We start from the raw sequence: 20,871 nt of genomic DNA, 5'->3' as shown, positions 1-20,871 counted from the left end.
CAAAATGAATGTTTATTTTATGCTCACTGATGAAATACTGTGTTTTATCAGTGAGATATAATCATCCATATCACTCACTGATATCACTCACTGTAAATGCCGATCTACTTTTACAGCGTGTATGAATTTTAAATTATTTGCTTAAAACAGGATGAAAATTGTAGTCGCACTTTGTTCTTTATAGTATATTTCTCGATTCAAATTATTTAACTTAATGAGAATTTCATAAAGTTATGCAACAAAAAATAAAATAAAATGGAACTTTATGTTGTGTGCGTCTTTCTAACGTCACAACACGTCTGACGTCATGTCTGTTTACGCGCGTCTGTTTCTCGCGCTGAGTCTAAAATGTATTGCAAAATGCATATCTCGACGTAATTAAGCAAAAAATAAAAAGAAAATTTGTTTGTTTTGAGTGAATATGGAATATATCTCACTGAAAAGTGAGAAATTTTTCACATTTTCACTCGTGCTACGAGCCAGTGAAAATATTTGTAATTTTCTCATTTCTCAGTGAGATATATTCCATATTCACTCTAAACAAACAAATATCCTCTATTTACTTTCGATTCACTATATGTATTGAACTGCGATGCAGTTTCTCAGAAACATGGTATTGTGCTTTAACATTTAACATTTCAATCTTATTTGCACTTTGTAATTTGAACTTCAAACTGCAAAACATTTTGCAGTTCGAATTGCAAAACGAGTTTTTATTTTGCGTTTCAGTAATCAGTATTTCAATGTCCTTTTGGCTTTGTAATTTGAATTCCAAAGTACAATTTTTATTTTGCGTTTCAGAATTTAGGATATCAGTGTCCATTTCGATTTGTAATTCGTGTTTTTTTTTTATATATGTACAAACTGAGAATGAAATAAACTTTGAAACTTTTAATTTGAATAACAAACTGGAAAATATTTTGCATTTTGCAGTTCCAATTGCAAAATATTTTTTTTATTTTCGATTCAATATATGTAATAAACTGCTTTTCAGTTTCTTAGAAAAGTGGTATTGGTTGGGATTTTCCAGGCTTTAAAATTTAACAGTTCAGTCTTATTTGCGTTTTTTGATTTGAATTGCAAACTGCAAAATATTTTGCATTTTGCAGTTCGAATTGCAAAATGAATGTTTGTTTTGCGTTTCAGAATTAAAGATTTCAATGTCAATTCTAGCATAAAACTGCTGTTATTGTCACTTTTCGGGGGTGTTTTAACAGGAGAGAAAACGTGTGTTATAACAGAGAGATTCTCGCGCTCACGTGCTGTTATAACACCTTTTTATATGTGCATGTTCCGTGGCAAAGCGTAAACACATTACGGCCCCAAAACGGATTATTCAAAATGAAATGACGTCAACATGACAAAACATCGTAGACTTTACCACGCATTTCCTCAAAATTCAATGACGTTGAGGGACAATATATTAATTCACCTGGTTTTTACGCGTTTTCTGCTAGAATAGCTCGGGTACCAACCAATCCCTCGGGATTCTGCCGATGTTATACCTCGAAAAAAAAAGAAAAAAAAAAAAAAAAGGCTTGAAATTTTAAAGTTTTAATCTAGGTTGCGTTTCGTAATTTGAATTACAAACTTCAAAATATTTTGCATTTTGCTGTTCGAATTGCAAAATGAATTTGTATTTTGCGTTCCAGAGTTCAAGTTTTCAATATCAATTGAGCTTTGTAATTTGAATAGCAAACTGCAAAATATTATGCATTTTGCAGTTCGAATTGCAAAATGAATTTGTATTTTGCGTTCCAGAGTTCAAGTTTTCAAAATCAATTGAGCTTTGTAATTTGAATAGCAAACTGCAGAATATTTTGCATTTTGCAGTTCGAATTGCAAAATGAATTTGTATTTTGCGTTCCAGAGTTCAAGTTTTCAATATCAATTGAGCTTTGTAATTTGAATAGCAAACTGCAAAATATTTTGCATTTTGCAGTTTGAATTGCAAAATATAAGATTCTTTTACTGGTTGTAGGTGCAGATGGGAATATCCGGCCTCGAGGGTAACTGTTTAGGCGGTAACGAGGTTCCTACCGAGTTACCGCCTAAACAGTTACCCGAGAGCCGGATATTCCCATCTGCACCCATAACCAGTGACAGAATCTTTTTCTTGCATACCGATATCAAGATAAAATAATGAAAATAAAATCAGTCGAACGGCTTTCTTTTTAGAACTATTTCTTATAGCAGTGTATTTAAACAAAGCGCGGGAAACCAACGTCCGTAAACAGGAAAGACGTCATGACGTTTCAAAACAAATAACAATGTTTAGTTCCGGTTTTGTTTTATCAGTTGCAGCGTAACGTTATGAATTTTTGATAAAATAACGTGATTTGAATCGAGAAATATACTATCAGGAACCAATAGGAACTGTCAAGGTATTGAATTTTTATTCCGTTTTTTAAATAAAATATAAATTACTACATAAATCTTCTACATATATGTAGTTCGTAGTACGTCATTTACAGCACGAGAGTCATCTTACACCCCGGGGTGTAAGATGGATTTTTACAGCACCGGTAAAAATACCGGAAATCCCCGTCTGGTATGCAAGAATGATTCAATATGTATTGAACTGCGATAAAGTTGCTCAGAAAGATAGTATTGTTTGGGGTTCTCAGACTTGAAAATTTAACGTTTCAATCTTAGTTCCTACTGGCCTTGATTGTGATCTGAGGTCAGTGTACTCAGCCCATATTCTTTTCCTAGCATCGCCAAAAAGACAACTCGTTAAATCTTTACCAGAATTGGAAAAAAAAACGCATTTGAAATTCGAACTGCAAAATGCAAAATGGAAAATATTTCGCGGTTTGCAATTGAAATTACAAGTACAGGAATGATTTTAAAGCCTGAAAATCATTTTCTCGGAAAGCAAATCGCGGTATATATTTCTTCAACCGCAAAATTAAAATCTACCATAAAACTGCAGTTCTTGACACGTTTCGAGGATGTTTTAACAGGAGAGTAAACGTGTTCTCGTGTTCACGTGCTATTAAAACAATTCTATTTATATATGCGCGTTTTATGCTAGAATTGCGTTAACGCATGTTCATTTCGTGTTATAACATCATCAGATATCCCTCGGTATTCTCGCTCTAGCGAGTTTTGGCACCAACAGATCCCTCGGGATTCTGCAGATGTAAATATAACAAGAAAAAAAATCGTGCGTTATCCATACATTCATTTTGAAATGCAAAGCGCAAATGAGAATGAAATGTTTAATAAAAAATTCTAAAAAAATTCAAAACATTAACATCTTTCTCGGAAAGTGAATCGCGATTAATTTATATCTTAAACAGCGAGAAAAAAAATCAGTTTTTCAATTTGAAAAGCAAAGCGAAAAATATTTTGCATTTAGCAATTAAAAATACAAAGCGCAAAAGTGACTGAAAAGTTCGATTTTAAAGCCTGAAATATATTCATTTTTAAATACTGAAAAGCTCAAAACATCACAATTCATATATATAATGAATAATAAGTAAAACTTCATTTTTGCCATTCGAATCACAAATCGCAAAAAAGAAAAACGACTTGACTGAAATATCCAATGTTAAAGCCCGACTTGCTCAAAATATTAACATTTTTCATGGAAAACGATTCGCGGATTATATATATATCTCGAACTGCAAAATGAAAGTTCATTTGCAATTCGAACTGCAAAGTGCAAAATGCAAAATATCAAGTTTGTAGTTTGCAATTCAAATTACAAAGTGCAAATTAGATTGAAATAATAAATTATTTCTTAGAAAGAGAATCGCCGTTCATATATATCTTAAATTCTCAAATTAGATTGAAATGTTAAATTTCAAAGCCTAAAAAAATGCGCTTCATATGTATCGTGAATCGCAAAATAAAAATTCATTTTGCAATTCGAACTGAAAAATGCAAAATGTTTTGCAGTTTGCTATTCATATTACAATGTACAAATTAGATTGAATTGTTAAAGTTTCAATCCTAAAAAGCCCAAAACAATAACAGCTTTCTCGGAAAGCAACGCGGTTCATACAAATCTTGAATTGCAAAATAAAAATTAATTTTGCAATTTGAATCGCAAACTGCAAAACAGTTGGTGGTTTTCATTTCGAATCGCAATCTGCTAAACGGTTTGCAATTCGAACTGCAAAATGCAAAATAGTTTGCGGTTTGCAATTCGAATTGCGAACTGCAAACTGCAAACTGCAGACCAACTTAACGCCTATTTATATTGTCTTCCCCTGTAGCGTCGATATGCGACTATACGCGCGTTATCAAGACTCCCCAGGACGGCGATTGACTAGTATAGTCGCGGCACCGAGATCATGGTGATTGCGATAAGTACTTGTTAATTTTTGATAACCTTGACAAAAGCAAAATTACTTTGCATACTGGCTATTATTTCTTTGATGTAATAATTACAAGTTGTGCTAATAATTAGTTCCCTTGTTAAAATAAATGTCTGTAACTATGCGGTAATGTAAATGAAATAAAAAGACGATCGATCTCCGCTGTGTTTCGTACATACTGTATTTCAAAAGAGTAAAATAATGTCGTCGGCCAGAGATCTTTCTTAAAATGAAGAAAATATTTATCTATTATCATGCTGGAATATCAGTTCCGTCGGATGATGATTCCGACGATGCGATTCCATTATCAGACAAATGAATGGTCGGAAAATGTTAAGTTTTAGAAGGCTGAAATATTGGTACACTTACATTACATACGATACAAATGGATAAAAAATAACACAACAAAGCATGTTTCATAAAATACAAAAAAAAAAGTATATGTAAATAAACGCATGTTTGTAAATTTAATAATTATTCAAAGATGGATGTAAATATTACAATTTAACTGTCTCAGCGCGTGACACACAACATTTGTGTACATGTTTAGAAATAGATTATACATCAAAATAAACCACTGATATTCACACAAAAACGGGTGTAAATTTATGTAATGCTGATGTAAATATTCAGTGTTAATGATGCATTTCTATTTATGGGAATTTAATGTTCAAATATCTATTAAACGCAGTAGGTGTGTTAAAATTATGAATATTTCGAAGTGAAAATTTTGTTGTATTTGAATATAAGCGAGTCGAAATTGGATATAAAAAATATTTGTTCAAACTTCGAATATTTTATAAGTATATTTCAATTTACACCCAAGTTAATAATGCTTCCCTGCATAATTTCAACTGACCGTATGCGAGTGTGATTATGATAAGGTTAGATAATGTTCTTCGACGTCAGGTGGTAATTCCTATCCCGCCGCAGCAGGTATGTTACGATATCGGCCTCAGGGAGTTAAGACCATTGCTTACCAAACTCTAGTCCGACCCCCAGCTCGAATATGCCTCCGAGGTATGGTCGCCCCACGCCCAAACTCAAACTGACCAAATTGAAAGCGTCCAAAGGAGAGCCGCCCGTTGGATCAAGACCGACTACGGCCGTACTTCCAGTGTAACAGATATGCTACACTCCCTAAACCTTCGTCGACTGGATTTAAGGCGTATAGATTCTAGGTTATCACTCTTCTATAAGATTCATCATGATCTGGTTGCCATCCCAATCGTAGATTACCTTACCCCAATGACCCGATGTGTCCACTATGGCCATTCCCTAAGTTATAGGATAATTACTGCAACCACTGACTATTTTAAGTTCTCTTATTTTCCGAGAACTGTGTACCATTGGAACCAACTTCCCCACAGAGTCGCCTACCTCCCTACCCTCGAGCAGTTCAGTGCTGCAGTTTGCAGCATAGAACATGTATCGCCCTACTTATCCTGCAAACTCAAGTTTTAATCTTTTTATATCACCAAATTTATTTTTTGTTTCTTCCACTCTAATTTTTTTTACCACTATATTCTTTCTCTTCTTGATTTTGACGCGCAAAACGTCTACGTTCCCGCAAGGGGTTTGACGTCAACGGTAGATAGATAGATAATTTATAAGATTAGGACATCAGGGGATAAATGACCACTAGGCATAAAGGGAATGCAAGTAATCCCTTAAAAGGGTACACACTAATCCTGTTTATAAAGAGCTTATGGTTGATGCATGCTCCAAAAACCACGACTTGATTTTAATAAATAAGTATACTAGTGACCGATAGAAAAGTGAAATTGTCTGCAATAATTTTTTGGTGTTTCTCATTTTATTTAGACTATTTCACGCACATTTTCAAGTTGGAAATTGTGTTTAAGTTCCAATTTACCATTTATGTAGTTGTTAGTTTGAACTTCGATAATATCTGAGATTTTTTGAAAATCGGAAAAACTGTTATAGAGTAACTACCGTGATTAAATCGAAATATATGCCTGCAATTATGAATTTTATTAACAACTGTAAAAATAAGTAAAGTTAGAAGCACACAATTAAGATATGGAAAAAAAATATAATGTCACATGTACAGGCATAAAAATAAATAACATATATTTAAATGCCATACCGGTATGTAGTTAGGCAAGTCAGTACTCAAGAAGGTTGAAACATGACAAATATTCAACGTTGATTCAATGTCACGTAGCGACCAAACAGCAATAGAGAATCCGAGTCCTATGGTTGCTGATGGTTGAAATAAGGTTTGCCACGACCAAGTTTCAACGTTGATTCAACGTCGTGTGCCTATTGGGGTAGCACTTTTATGATTTCCGGATTATCCTACGTCAGTGCTACAATTTCAAATAGAAAAAACACGCTATTTTGCCGATCAGATTACCTTTCTACCTTACGCCTTGTTGATATCTTCTTTTCTTTTTACAAAATTATGCTGTAGTCCTAGCATAGAAGTTCCTCTTTAAGTGCATATAAAAATGAATTAAATGCTTTAAATAGACTTAAGTTCCAATTTAATGCTATTGTTTCACATAGAAAAATATGCTAATTTGACGATCAAATTACCCGATTGTTTTTCTATTCATTTTTACATATATGGCAGTATAGAAGCTCTAGTTTAGATAGATATATTTACCAAATTTTAATGTGACTATTATGACTTCTTATGATTTCCGGAAAATAACCGTAAAATTTCGGGTTTTCTAGGGAATACACATCTCCACCATCAAGAGGCTGCTGGGCCGTCACATAGAAAATTATTTTTCAGCATTTGTAGAGCGGCGTTGAACAAATGATGTACTTACACATAGCGTTTGGGTTAAGTAATATTTAACTGATTTGAGACAGCATGCGAAATGACACCTCGACGATAACGACGAGATTTTACATCCGTGACTATCTTTTACAGGACCTTAAAGGTCATGACCCGTGTAGTCATGGCAGAGCGTAATTGATCTCAAGTTGGCCGGAACAAAAAATGTAAATTTTACGTTACCTAAGGAGTGAAAAAGGGATTCGTCGTTAGTTCTAGCGACTAAAGGTTATTATTTATTGGTCTGCATTTTCTCAATAAATGAAAACTTTGTTTTTAAAAGTTTTAGACTTTCTCTTTCTGTAACGTTGTCGGACAGGCGGTAAATTCGGATATATGATATTTTATCCCTTCTTTTGCGTGTAACAAGATTTAGAGACCGGACCAAAATCCATGATACCTAATTATATGAACTTATATTTTCTAAATAGAAGGAGTTGTTATTTAATTGTTTTTATATAGTTGTTGTTCAAATTCGCTATCGTCAGCTGTTAACTTGGTTGTGAATGTGTTGCCAAATCATTGCCATCATTTGTACTTTATAACACATGTACTTAAACTCATTTGCTTACATATGTCTCTGTTGGGAAGGAGTTTATTCTGATTCGCTGCTGAAGTGACCAGAATTTTGTATATATTGGTCTGGATCCATGCAGGTCGCACACCCACTATGTTGGTTTTCTCATGACGTGGCACATATATACACGTGTACCAAAAACTACTCCTGTTCTTCCTTTCCAAGGACAGTTTGTTTGCTGAATAGCGGCTCTCAAGCAATGTACTGTCTGAAGCCCCAGCTGTAGTCTGTTTGCTGAACTACTGTACCCCATATTTTAGGTATTTCTTTTGTCTTTAACCATAGCACTGATGTTATTTTATTCTTTTAACCGTGCACTTCGTGAAATCTTTTTCACTTTTACCAACTATTGATATGGCTTGCACTTCTGCTGTTTAATTCAGCATTGATTGGGCAGAGTATTCTGTAGGGGTAGATGACCTCTGTGTATGGCATCATGAATTAAAGACATCACATATTCGGGTTTTACAGCTGTGATTCAGTCAACAAATTTATTCTTCATTTAACTGAGCCACGTGATTATAAAATATGTTGTGTTTATATCTGTAAGTATTCCTTCTTATAGTGTTGAAAGCTTTTGAAAAGTTGTTTTTTGTTAGGTGCACCATTAGACAACTCTCTTTGAATCTGTGTATGTTACTGCTTGTAGTGAAAAGTATTTCTCATTTTTGTCAAGCCTGCTTGCAGATGCGAAGACATAGTTGTCCAAATGGCTGTTTGGTGTATGTGCCTCAGTGCGTCCATCCGGATTTGTTTGTCTGGACCATAACTTTGATGTATGCATGGAGCAATCTTGTTTGTATTTGGCATGAATGTTAACCTCAGGAGACGGAGTGTCATGCGCAAACCCCAGGTTCCTATCTCAAAGGTCAAGGTCACAGTTGGAAGTCAAAGGTCATGTCAGATCTTATGCGGCCCATAACTTTGACATACATTGAGGAATCTTGTTTATATTTTGCATGAATGTTTAACTCAATGAGACTGTCTGTCTCAAAGATCAAGGTTATGGGTCAAAGGGTGGGCTTGACATGTTGCCCATGGGCATCTAGTGTTCATTATTACATTCCATATTAGAAAGAAATGAGCTTAGATATAAGATGGTAATATCAAACTGAATGCTTAGGCATATCTCATCATGTCAAGGTTGTTAACAAGTTTGAAATTTGTATATATGCAGGCAATATGGAGATACCCAGAGATTTGTCAGCGGAGAACATTACCTTCTCCAAGGACAAAAACATCCTTAATGATATTGCCCAGGAGACAAAAGATGCACCAGGATATGGCTGTCTCACCGAGGATGAACTCATGGAAAAAGTTGAAAATATTCTTCTAGAGAAAATCAAAGAAGGACAAAAACAGGCATACTTTCAACTTGGGCTTTTCTATTATGAGCAGGTGAATTTGTATAATATACTTGTAGCTTTTTGGATCCGCCTTTGTCTTGCAAATAATTTGAAACAAAGAACTAATTCACTTTATAGTTTCAAGAAATGCATGATTTTTTGGGTCATGCAGCTTAACTTTATCTGGAAAATGATTTTTAGCTCGACTATTCATAGAATAGTAGAGCTATTGGACTCGCCCATGCGTCGGCGTCCGCGTCCCGATTTGGTTAAGTTTTTGTATGTAAGCTGGTATCTCAGCAACCACTTGTGGGAATGGATTGAAACTTCACACACTTATTCACTGTGATAAACTGACTTACATTGCACAGGTTCCATAACTCTATTTTGCTTTTTTACAAAATTATGCCCCTTTTTTGACTTAGAAATTTTTGGTTAAAATTTCTAAGCTGGTATCTTAGTAACCACTTGTGCGAATGGATTGAAACTTCACACACCTATTTACTGTGATAAACTGACTTACATTGCACAGGTTCCATAACTCTATTTTGCTTTTTTACAAAATTATGCCCCTTTTTCGACTTAGAATTTTTTGGTTAAGGTTTTGTATGTAAGCTGGTATCTCAGTACTCACTAATGGGAATGGATTGAAACTTCATACACTTGTCCACTGTCATGAGCTGATAAGCACTTTGCAGGTTCCATAACCCTATTTTACTTTTTTACTAAATTATGCCCCTTTTTCGACTTTCTTATTCATTCAAGGGACAAGGCTGTTAAATAGTCGAGCGTTGCTGTCCTCCGACAGCTCTTGTTAAAAATGTAATTTAACATTAATTGAAAAGATATGCACTTTATGTATTATTTATCATCCATGTCTTCACACACTTCAGTTTTTTAACATACTAGAAAATGAAATTTCTTTATGGTTTCTAAGGATTTATACTGGCTGTGTTTTGGAGTAAAGTGAAAGTTTGTTGGGGCAACCAGTTTAGATGTCACATGAGAAATTCAGTTTGACTTCAGCAGGGTTGAAACTAGCCGCCAGAAAGTTAAACAGCTGACTCTTTTTTCCACTTAACTAATGCTTTTTTCTTAACTAATGCTATTTTGTTCATATTATTTATTTCTATTCAGGTTAATTTATCCTTTCAGGGTGTGATGGACAAGGCCATTGTGTATTTTGAACGCTCAAAAGAGTTTGATTACCAGTCTTTATACATGCTTAGTGTGATGGTGTATGATGGCATTGGCTGTAAAGCTGATACGGTAAGGATGGGTGGTGATGCTTCAGTTTGTCACAGTGTCAACGAATCATGTATAAATGGTTCATAACATGATCCCTGAAATAAGGTTTCATTGTTGACTAATTTTGTCTTTCTAACAATGGCAAGAAAGTAAGTTAATTCCAGTGTAATCTTAACTTTTATTTGTAAAAAATCCAAAGTGCATGTAAAATGACTTTTTATTTAATCATAATAAACTAAATGTTTAATATCAGGCTGTTAAATTATAATAGCTAATTGAAGATACAATGTGTACTTCAGTATTTTAATGATCCAAGCCTGTAAATGGATTCTTATTTTGTTTGTAAAAGAAACAAATTAACTGTTTAAATATGAAATATATAGTAATGGGGATTCGAATGTAAGTACAATTGAAACTTTATCTCAAACTTGCTTATCTCGAAATCCCGGCTATCGTGAAGACATTTTTCAAATCCCGTCCCGAAAACACGTGCACAAAATATAATTTCATGTCGAATTTCTGTTATCTCGAAGTTAAACGCTTGATCCCTTGGAATTCAAGATACACTGAGTTTCAACTGTATGTTGTAACAAAAAGAATTGAATACCAAGGCAAAATGATAAACATTTTAGCTTGCAAGTTCATATCTGCACTGATACTGAATGTGAAATATCAGATTTTAATCATTTTGTTTTCTGTATTGTCTTTAAAATGACAAAACAAGAACACAAAAATATTTTATCACAGTAGACAGTGTCATCGGGTATTTCTTAGGAAAAATGAACATTTCATTTCAGCATTATTTACCTACATGTAGAGGTTTTTGTCAAGCCCGCTTGCAGTGAGCTTGATATAGTCGTCACTTTTGGCGGGTCGGTGTATGTGCGTCCGTCCGATTTTGCCCGGAGCATAACTTTGACATGCATGTACCAATCTTGTTTATATTTAGCATGAATGTTAACCTCAATGAGAAGGAGTGTCATGCGCAAACCTCATATCCTTATCTCAAAGGTCAAGGTCACAGTTGGAGGTCAAAGGTCAAATTGAAGTTTGTCCGGAGCATTTCTTCTTCATGCATGGTGGGATTTTGATGTAATTTGGCATGAATGTTCACCATTATGAGATGGAATATCATGCGCACGAACCAGGTCTAAGGTCAAGGTCACACTTAGAGGCCAAAGGTGCTGGCGGGCTCGACATTCTGCCTGTGGGCATGCAGAATGTATTTCTAGTTATGTCTCCCACCACACAGTGGTGTGGGAGACATATTGATTTACTCCTGTCTGTCTGTGTGTCTGTCTGTCACAAAGCTTGTCCGCACCCTAGGTCGAACATTTCTCATCTGATCTTCACCAAACTTGAACAAAATGTGTGTGCCAATAAGTCCTCGGCCAAGTTCGATAACTAGCCAAATCGGCCCAGGCACTTCGGAATTATGGCCCTTGAATTACCGAAAAACGCTCAGATTTTAGGTGCATTCCTGGAGCCAAAAGGACCCCTATACTACTCATGAGTAGTAGTATAGGGGTCCTTTTGGCTCCAGGAATGTGCATGCAGTCTGAGTAGTATAGGAGTCCTTTTGGTCTGATAAATGTGCAAGTGCTCTAGTAGGGCAAGTTCGATAATGAGCCAAATAAGTCCATGCACTTCGGAGTTATGGCCCTTGAATTATCGAAAATCGGCCTTTTTACTCTTGTCCGTGCTCTAAGTCGAACATTTCTCATCCAATCATCACCAGACTTGAACAAAATGTGTTTGACCATAAGTCCTCGGCCAAGTTCGGTAACTAGCAAAATCGGCCGAGGCACTTTGGAATTATGGTCATTGAATTACCGGAAATCGGCCTTTTTACTCTCGTTTGCGCTCTAAGTCCAACATTTCTCATCCGATCTTTACCAAACTTGAACCAAATGTTTTTTACCATAACTCCTTGGCCAGGTTCATCAACTAGCCAAATCGCCTGAAGCACTCCAGAATTATGGCCCTTCAATTACCCAAAATCGGCCTTTTTACTATTCAAAGGTATATTTGTAGTGAGTAAACAGTATATAAAGTCTGACTTGCTATTTAGATGATTAGGCAGTTGTGGGAGACATGCACTTTTCTCAAAAGCAACTCTAGTTCCATTTAGTTATTGGACAGACAGTCATTGATAAATGCTCAACTTTTCTTCAAATGTACAGTTGAAATGTGTTTATTATTGTAGCATGTATAGCATAGGAATCTGAAATATGGAGAAAACATTGTAGTTTCTAAACTAATTTGCATGATGTTCTTTTGTTCTTGTTGTTGTTGTTTTTTCTAGCGGTAGAAATTTGTAACCTTTTTAAATTCTTTGATAGTTGCATGTATGCATAGTGTTATCAAATTACCCTTTATTGTAAGATTTTGTTTATGATCTGGCCAAATGTATACCTGTGTATTCATTCTAATATATAAGAGCCGCACCATGAGAAAACCAACATAGTGCGTTTGCGACCAGCATGGATCCAGACCAGCCTGCACATCCGTGCAGTCTGGTCAGAATCCATGCTGTTCGCTAACGGATTCTCTAATTGCAATGGGCTTTGAAATGGAACAGTATGGATCCTGACCAGACTGCGCAGATGCGCAGGCTGCTCTGGATCCATGCTGGTCGCAAACGCACTATGTTGATTTACTCGTGGCGCGGCTCATAATGTGAAACATTTAGTTTACATTTCAGCTTCATGTAACATGGAGATCCTTAGATTTTAACAAGCTCTAAGTAAATGATACATTCAATAACAGTGTATTTCAAATAATGTTTAAGCATTTAGTTCAGCCCTATATGCTTTGTAGAACCTAAGCATTCATCGGCCAAACTTCATGTATGCACTTAATGCATTAATCAGTCATACTTTATATATTTATTTTATACAGTTTGTGCTTTATATAGTGTTTAAACGTTTAGTTCACATTTAAACCCCAATTACTACATGAGGAACCAAATATTTTATTGTCCATACGTAACTGTATCAAATTTACCTTAATAAACCCCATATTATACTTTGTAGAACCCATACATTCATCAGCCATACTTTATACATTCATTTGTAGGTTAGAAAGACTGAGGCTCGGAAGGTAGATTGATACAACCGTATACCATATAGTTTTTTATTGTTTCTCTATTTCACAGCTTTCTTATTGACCCAGAGTTTACAGTTTTCATATTTCTCTAGAGTAGACTATAACAGGATGGCCAACCCACGTGACTTTTGGTTACCATACACATGGGTAATATTTTGTTTTCCTCTGCACAAATTGTCTGCTTTCATTTCTGAATACTTTTCTCAAACACTTCACCAAACTGCTTTTTCGTAGATAATGTACCGGTACACACTTTTGAAGCTGGGCAAAGTGTTTTAGAAAAGTACTTGGAACTGATGGCAGACACTTTGTGGGAAGGAAAGCTCTAATTTTGGTGTCTTCGACCCTCTTTGTCTTATGGAAATCAGTCAGGTAATAAGGAAAATATCGGCAAAATTGATAGGAACATTTTCTCCATGTGTACGATATCCAAAAGTCACCTACGTAGGTTGGCCACACTGTATAACATTAATGTATACTGTAAAATCATTTAAATTTGTCTGTATAAATTTTACAGTTTCAGTCAAAATTGTTATTGTCTGGAGACATGAATTTGCAGATTTGATTAAAAGTTTGAGGGATAAAATTAATGGGAATTTTTTATTTGTTCATTTGGATTTTTTTTTGAATTCATGGATTGACTCAAAAATAAAATCCATGAAATTGATCTCATGTGAATATTACTGATTTAACAGTATCTGAACAGGGCATGAAGAATACTTGAAAAGGCTTTAAGCTGAGTACTGTTCTATGGACAGAAACATTTTAAGTTTAGAAATGAATGCACCTTAATTGCAAAACAGGTATTTATAAATTTACATATTTTGTAAAAAATTTGAGTAGTTTTATTGATATTTTATTAAATTTCTGATTTCATGATTTTTTCTTATATCAGTAGACATCTTTATCCAGTTTTATTTACAAATGATTTTGTTTTGACCTTTGTTAATCAAACAGCTCAATTGTGGTAGGAATATGAAATTGAATTATAATACACAGAAAATGAGAAATTTTGTTATTACTGAAATTGAGTATTTTTTCAGTAAAGTTGTTTCATTTAGAACAGATCATGCTTTGCCTTATTTTTCAAGCCCTGCCCATTGTACACTATGTCATGTTTATAGATGTTGTGCTTGAAAAAAGTATTATGCTTGAATAGAAATTATGCTAATGTTAGTTTAATATTACGCTAAGAAGAAAGTGTATCTATACTGCTTGATTAACCAGTTCTGTGACATTGTTTTTGGATATATTCCTTCTTTTTTTTTCAGGAATAAAAAAATCAATTCTCCATCATATGTAAAGTCATTAGAGGAGGCAATAGGATCCCTTTTGATTTTAAAAATAATAATTTCAGTTTCATTGCCTCAGCCGCAGCACACATATTTTTCATGAAAAATTATAGTTTCGAAATTACGGCCAAAAACTTACATGGAAACATGTCTAAAATATTCTGAAGGGAAGCAGTGGTGAAGTGGTTTAAAGTGTCAGCCACTCAGTCTAGAGGTTGTGGGTTTGAGCCCCACTGGGGTCATGACCATGCCTTGGCATTATACTGGTACTGGTTTTTTCCAGGAAGCGGCTTTTAGAGTGATTGAAATAAACTTGAACCTTTCATCATAGTCTGAAGCTGAAACAACTTACAATAAACTGTATTCCAGACTAAAATAAGAATCTGTCAATCAAAAACATCCAATTTGAAAGGATTTCAGTTTAAAATTTCTTTAAATCCAAATGATTTTGATGATAAATTCAAAACTACTAATCAGCATAATTATTTAAAAAAAAAACCCTAAACAGTTCCAATTTTGCTACTCTTTGAGTTCTTTATAATGGCATATAAAGATATCGATGAAAAACCCTGTTTATCAAGCAGTAATTACTCGTTATGCTTATATATAATAAATAGGCATTAATTACACCTAATTACTAACTGCTTTTTTGCGTTAAAGAAGTCTAATTATTAATTTCACCTCATATTCTTGATCAGATATTTGTTCATCTTATTTAGAATGCTTGCTATTGTACATTTTAGTGCAATAACCCTATTTAGATGATTATATTAAGTGAAGAATCTGATAATTTTTCATGGGGATAACTTAGCCTGCTAAATTTCTAAAATGGACTGGTCCATCATTCAGATAAATATTAATATAATATATATTCAATTACGGCAATACCATTTATTATTTGAAGGGGTGTTCATTGAAAATTTACTGACTGAATGGTGAACAGTGCAGACCATGATCAGACTATCAGATTATACAACCACAAAATCCTACAAATATGGTTTTTTTTTCACAGTATTATACTGTATTACTAAATTGCAAGTTTAAAAAATAAGACAAGGGTCAAGCTTTTCATAGAACACTTTTCTGCAGATACAAAGAACACAGCACTTAGAGTTAATGATTTACTTACAAAACAAAAAGTACTGTACCCTGTTATACCTTAATAAAACAGTTTGTTGCCATATTAGACATTCTGAAAATTATGTTCAGTGTTAACACCTTCATAATTTAGTATTGAATTTTAAAAAAACAGAAATAAAAAAAAACTTAAAAAAAAAAAAAAGAATCCGTTGAGAAAATATATTAATTCTGAACCATAATTTATTTGAATAAAAAAACTACCCGGTATGTTACAAGATTTATAGTGTTCTTTGATAGCGTGCAATGCATTCCACAATGTTTTACAGCTTTTCAGGTATTGGCAACAAACATGAAAAATGGTTTTGAATCTTAGAAAAATTGAATTACATTTTACAGAATTTAAATTGAACTCTTTGTTATTCATTTTGCACAGATTTTGTCTGTGAACCATCACTGAAGCTTTTATGCCTGCCGTAATTGTTTTCAGAGTGCTTTTTTAGCATATTTATGAGCAAAGAATGCTGTCCTTTGTGAAGTTAATAAAGTTGCTTTTATGCAATTCTGATTGATTGATCAAATACATTTGATATTTTCAATAGCATACCCAAGATATCTGCCTTTAGAATGACTTTAAATGTGTTTTTGATTGACATCTGTATTCAGAATAGTTAATTGGCAGTGTCACATATCAGTATGTTTGTTACAACTTGATTGTTTCAGATACATAATTTTACAGGATTTGATAGTTTACAGTGTCATGTTTGTATAAAATGAAGTAAATTTTTGTCATTCTGATACTCAAAAACATTGCATCAGCTAGATTATTTAATTCTCAATTAATGGAGCAGATCCTCTAAACTAAACAATTTAAAAGACCAAAGTTTTAAGGGGAAATGACCATGGGCTTTGTTTAACTCATATTTGAAGAGCTTAATTTTACACGTAGTTTTAGGGCAGCATGATTTTACTATAGCTTTACTTATATATATAATAGCAGGTATAGTTTTTAGTGTAATAAATATCAATATTTCATAGCAAAATTAATAGCAATATTTCATAGCATATTTTGCATTTTTCATCATAAGTGTTGCATGCTGTAGAATAAATGTAATCTAAAAGTTTCTTATAGCATTTTGTGTTTTACTATAGAGAACATTAGTAGAAATTTAAGATTCATGTTCATTTAGTTTTGTTTTTCACTGTTGCAGAAAAAAGCTGTTGAATACATAAGGAAGATAGCCTTGTCAGGGGATAAGCGTGCAAAACATCTTGTGAACGCAGCACAGTTCAATCTTGGTCGAGCGTATTTCCAGGGATATGGTGTAGATAGACAGTCTGATGCTGAGGCTGAAAGGTTATTATAATAGATAATAAATAATTTAACATTTAGTCAAAATAGTTTTCTTGTAAACGTTCAGTTTGATCAGTCAGCCAAACTAGCTCGGTAGGTAGTAAACAAGACTGTCAACAAAGAGATTTGGATGAAAATGTGGCAGAAGACAATATATCTCTAAGGTAATTTATCTCTCACTCCTGATATATTTAACTCATTGCAGATAGTGGGTAACTGCTTCTTTTTGTCAGTGCAGTTATCCACTTTTTGTGTTGCGGTGACAGTCATTGCTGGTACATACTCCAGGATTGGTGGTCATAGGTCAATTGACTGTTTTACATAACAGAAATATATGATTGTATTGTTGAAATTCACAGTAAACCTGAGTGTCAAACTATATACCTGATCAGTGCCAGACATTAAAAATTAGTCTGTCCAACAGTTAGATATTGATAAGACTTAATGCTTTCTTATTTTGGTAATTAAAGTGGTAACTAAATAGCCAATAAATTATTTCAATCTTTTATTCAGTAAAAAGTTTTATGTCTACAGATACTGGCTTCTGGCAGCTGACGATGGCAACCCCAAATCCAGCGTTAAGGCCCAGTCAACCCTCGGGATGTTTTACTCTAGGGAGGACAGTCTTAACCTCAAACAGGCTTTCTTCTGGCACTCTGAGGCTTGTGGGAACGGTTCTCTGGAATCCCAGGGTATATAAAAAACTAATACATTGTTTGCTAGTTCCTTAACAGCATATGGTTTGCTTAACCTGTAACTAAAGTTTTTTCTCTCATTACCTTCCTTAAAATGTGATACTGGATTTATAAGAATTCTAAATATAATTATAAGCTTACTTGAACAATGAAGTTTCGTTCTATTTGAAGTATTAATCCACGAAACAATCTCTGCTAATGATGATGATTCACTTCCCATGTAACAATGTCTATATTGTTGTATGAGTTTTACAGTAGATCAGCACTTTTTAAATTGCATGGCATCTTGCTGATTTAATGATTGAGGAAGAATTATTTCAGGCACTTCGATAGAACGACTGACCTTCTACAAGTCTGTTGGGTTACTAAGCTTCTTCAGATCAAAAATTTCACATACCAAACAGGGTTTCGAAGAAGCAATGTTAATCCTTACCCTGCTAAATTTCTTTAATGAACTTGTCCATCTCCCAATTTGGACAGTACCATTAACTGTTAAAAGGGGTGCTTACCAAAAAGATACTGCTGAATAGCGAACATTTCAGATTATGATCAGACTGCAGGGATGTGCAGGCAGATCATGATCTATGCTGATCGCAAAGGCAGAATCAATCATGTCCAGCATGATAAGTGTTAAGGAGCAAGTAATTTAATTTGAAGGATACTACACATTGAGTCATAGTATTAAATTCATTGTGATGACGTTCTGGATCAGTATGATTCATGTACAAATGTTTTAATCTTGTAGGAGCCCTTGGTATAATGTATGAGTATGGTATTGGTACTAGAAGGAACACAGACTCTGCTTACATATGTCTGAAAGGGGCCTCAGACAGGGGTAATGTGTATGCCATGGGAAACCTGGTTGCTCATTACTACAGAAGGAAACTTTATACAAAAGCTGCCGACTTGGCTTCTAGGTGAGAAAAACTTTTTATACGATTTTCATTCTCTTTTGCACTTGTAGGAATTGTTAAATTATAAGCTTAAACATATTTGAATGATTTCAATTACAGTGATTGTAGAGATTGTTCCAAGAACTTAAATTTATAAATTTATGTGACAGTTACTTCTTTATGCCTTAGATCAGGAATTTGCAGACTATGGTCAAGATAGTCAATGTTTTTGAGCATTCCATCTCTGGATCCTTATTCTAGGATGACTTCATGGTTAAAGTTGTAGACTTTGAATCAATTGGCCGTCCTGTCTGTAGGTTCAGTCCCTGCAGATGTTATCATGTTAGGAGCCATCCACTAGCTTACAAAGGTTGATTTTTCTACCCAAATATCTACTTGTGTCAGGAATGATGCACAGAGGGGCACCTTCATCTACCATAAACGATTAAATTACAAGACAACCTTACTTAAGCAAAAACAACAAAACAAACAAACAGGGTTGTCATTCAGAAGTGTGTGTATACTTAAGTTTTATATAAATTTAATGCTAGATGCTGTTACAAGAAGCAGACTTTATTTTGATCGACAGTGAATAACAATTCTATGGTTTTAGAGTTTCACAGTTATCAGATGTGGCATTAATTGCCAAGGAGACAGACTGCCTACCAACATATATCTGTAGAGGTATAGCCATGGCTTGTTTCTACTATGCTAGATGTCTGCATGAGGGGTTTGGTGTCAAGAAGGACGAAAAAGATGCCAAGCGTTTCTATACACGGGTAAACTTGATTTATAGTACCATGGTCTATATTCGTACAAAAGGGGACAAACTTGTGCCTCCCTGAGTGTTTTAGATACAAATTTTGAAGATATTTATGTAGGTTATAGCCAACATAAGAACTTTTTTCTGGAATTCAAAAAATACCTGTCCTAAAACAGACTAGTTTGTTTAACTGCTTTATCAAACCATAGAATACATACATGTAGAAGCATAGGAAAATGGAAAAACATTTTTTTTATTTTTTAGAATATGCCGAGTGCCTGTTAACTTTTCAGTTAGACTATAGGCTTGAGAACACATTAAACAACTCTGAAACTTAATTGAATTCATGGTTATTCAAACTTAATAATCGGAAGAAATGCTTGAGTGAAGAACTGTTCTTTAAACAAGATATTATTTAAAAGCCGTAGATGTTACAAATAATTGTATAATTTGAAAATGTTTACTGCAGAGTTACCAGTTTGATTCAGATGTTTGTGCAAGTCTTCAAACGCAGACACAGCATGGAAAGATATAAATGGAGGGTTACAGCATATATAAGATAACTGGAACATGTGAAAATAAGAAAAAAAGACCCAAAATTCATACTTGTGGATAACGGTTTATTCCTCAAAGTCACAGGAAGATAAAAAAAGAATGTTAAGTCTACTTTACATTTATGTGCTGAAATAAATAAAAAGAAGCTGCCAAATGTTTTAACTGCTGATAATCTGTGATAACTTTACTCTTGTTACTGCTGAAAGTTTTTGAATTTTACGTTTTATTTTAGATTTTAACAACACCTTTTAAGTTAGGTTCTTTTTCTCTTTTCCTTTTTTTGTGTTTTCTATTCAGTGTCTTTTTGTTTTTTGAGTCTTATTGGTCTCTTTTGAAAACATTTTTTTGTATAAAAATTGGTGACCAGGTTTGAAAAAGTCTCCTTTCACTTATACGGTCTCATTTCAAAAGCTGAAAAATTAAGTCCTTTTATTGTTCCATGGATCCACCAATTGATTTTCTAACTTTTTTTGTTATTATTGAAGTGCTTTTTGCTTTTGCAAAAATAAAGTTGTGTTGTTAATTTTTAGTTAACTGTTTTTACGGACAGTAAAAGAAATTCAGCTGTAATGTCACAAAATTCAAAGATGCCAAAGTTAATGTTTTCTTGTATCTGTGTCCTGCCTTTTTGTTTTTCATTATTCTGTTTTTACTTATTATTTTTGTATATATGTACCTTATAGGTGCATAAGTAACTTTTAAGGTGTTAGTGTAACTGTCTAGTTAGTGTAACTGTTAATGTGTAACTGTAACTTTTATGAGTAAGTGTAACGTTTAAGGTGTATTTGTAACTGTTGAGGTGAAAGTGTAACATTTAAGTTGAAAC

At 33.9% G+C, this 20,871-nt stretch overlaps 1 protein-coding gene across 2 annotated transcripts; it reads left to right on the top strand.

The window, feature by feature from the left end:
• The first annotated feature begins 7,243 nt into the window (after window positions 1-7,243).
• On the top strand, window positions 7,244-20,193 carry LOC123546959 (LRP2-binding protein-like). 2 transcript variants are annotated; one of them, XM_045333650.2, is made up of 9 exons: window positions 7,244-7,365; window positions 8,892-9,112; window positions 10,216-10,329; window positions 13,387-13,410; window positions 16,997-17,142; window positions 17,674-17,831; window positions 18,580-18,751; window positions 19,341-19,506; window positions 19,960-20,193. In XM_045333650.2, the coding sequence occupies exons 2-9, from the start codon at window positions 8,897-8,899 to the stop codon at window positions 20,023-20,025; spliced, it is 1,062 nt and encodes a 353-aa protein (XP_045189585.2). In that variant the 5' UTR covers window positions 7,244-7,365; window positions 8,892-8,896; the 3' UTR covers window positions 20,026-20,193. The 2 variants fall into 2 exon arrangements, with proteins under 2 accessions (XP_045189585.2, XP_045189586.2); XM_045333651.2 differs by lacking the exon at window positions 13,387-13,410.
• Window positions 20,194-20,871: the final 678 nt, after the last annotated feature.

The sequence above is a fragment of the Mercenaria mercenaria genome, chromosome 9 (genome assembly GCF_021730395.1).
Source record: "Mercenaria mercenaria strain notata chromosome 9, MADL_Memer_1, whole genome shotgun sequence".
Lineage (NCBI taxonomy): Eukaryota > Metazoa > Mollusca > Bivalvia > Venerida > Veneridae > Mercenaria > Mercenaria mercenaria.
This window is presented reverse-complemented; position numbering and strand designations above follow the sequence as displayed.

Bases quoted from the DNA above. Each gene is read 5' to 3' on its own strand.
- LOC123546959 (XM_045333650.2), top strand. From the start codon at position 8,897: ATGGAGATACCCAGAGATTTGTCAGCGGAGAACATTACCTTCTCCAAG. The intron at 9,113-10,215 runs GTGAATTTGTAT...TTATCCTTTCAG, and splicing joins GGCTTTTCTATTATGAGCAG to GGTGTGATGGACAAGGCCAT. The intron at 13,411-16,996 runs GTAGATTGATAC...TCACTGTTGCAG, and splicing joins GAAAGACTGAGGCTCGGAAG to AAAAAAGCTGTTGAATACAT.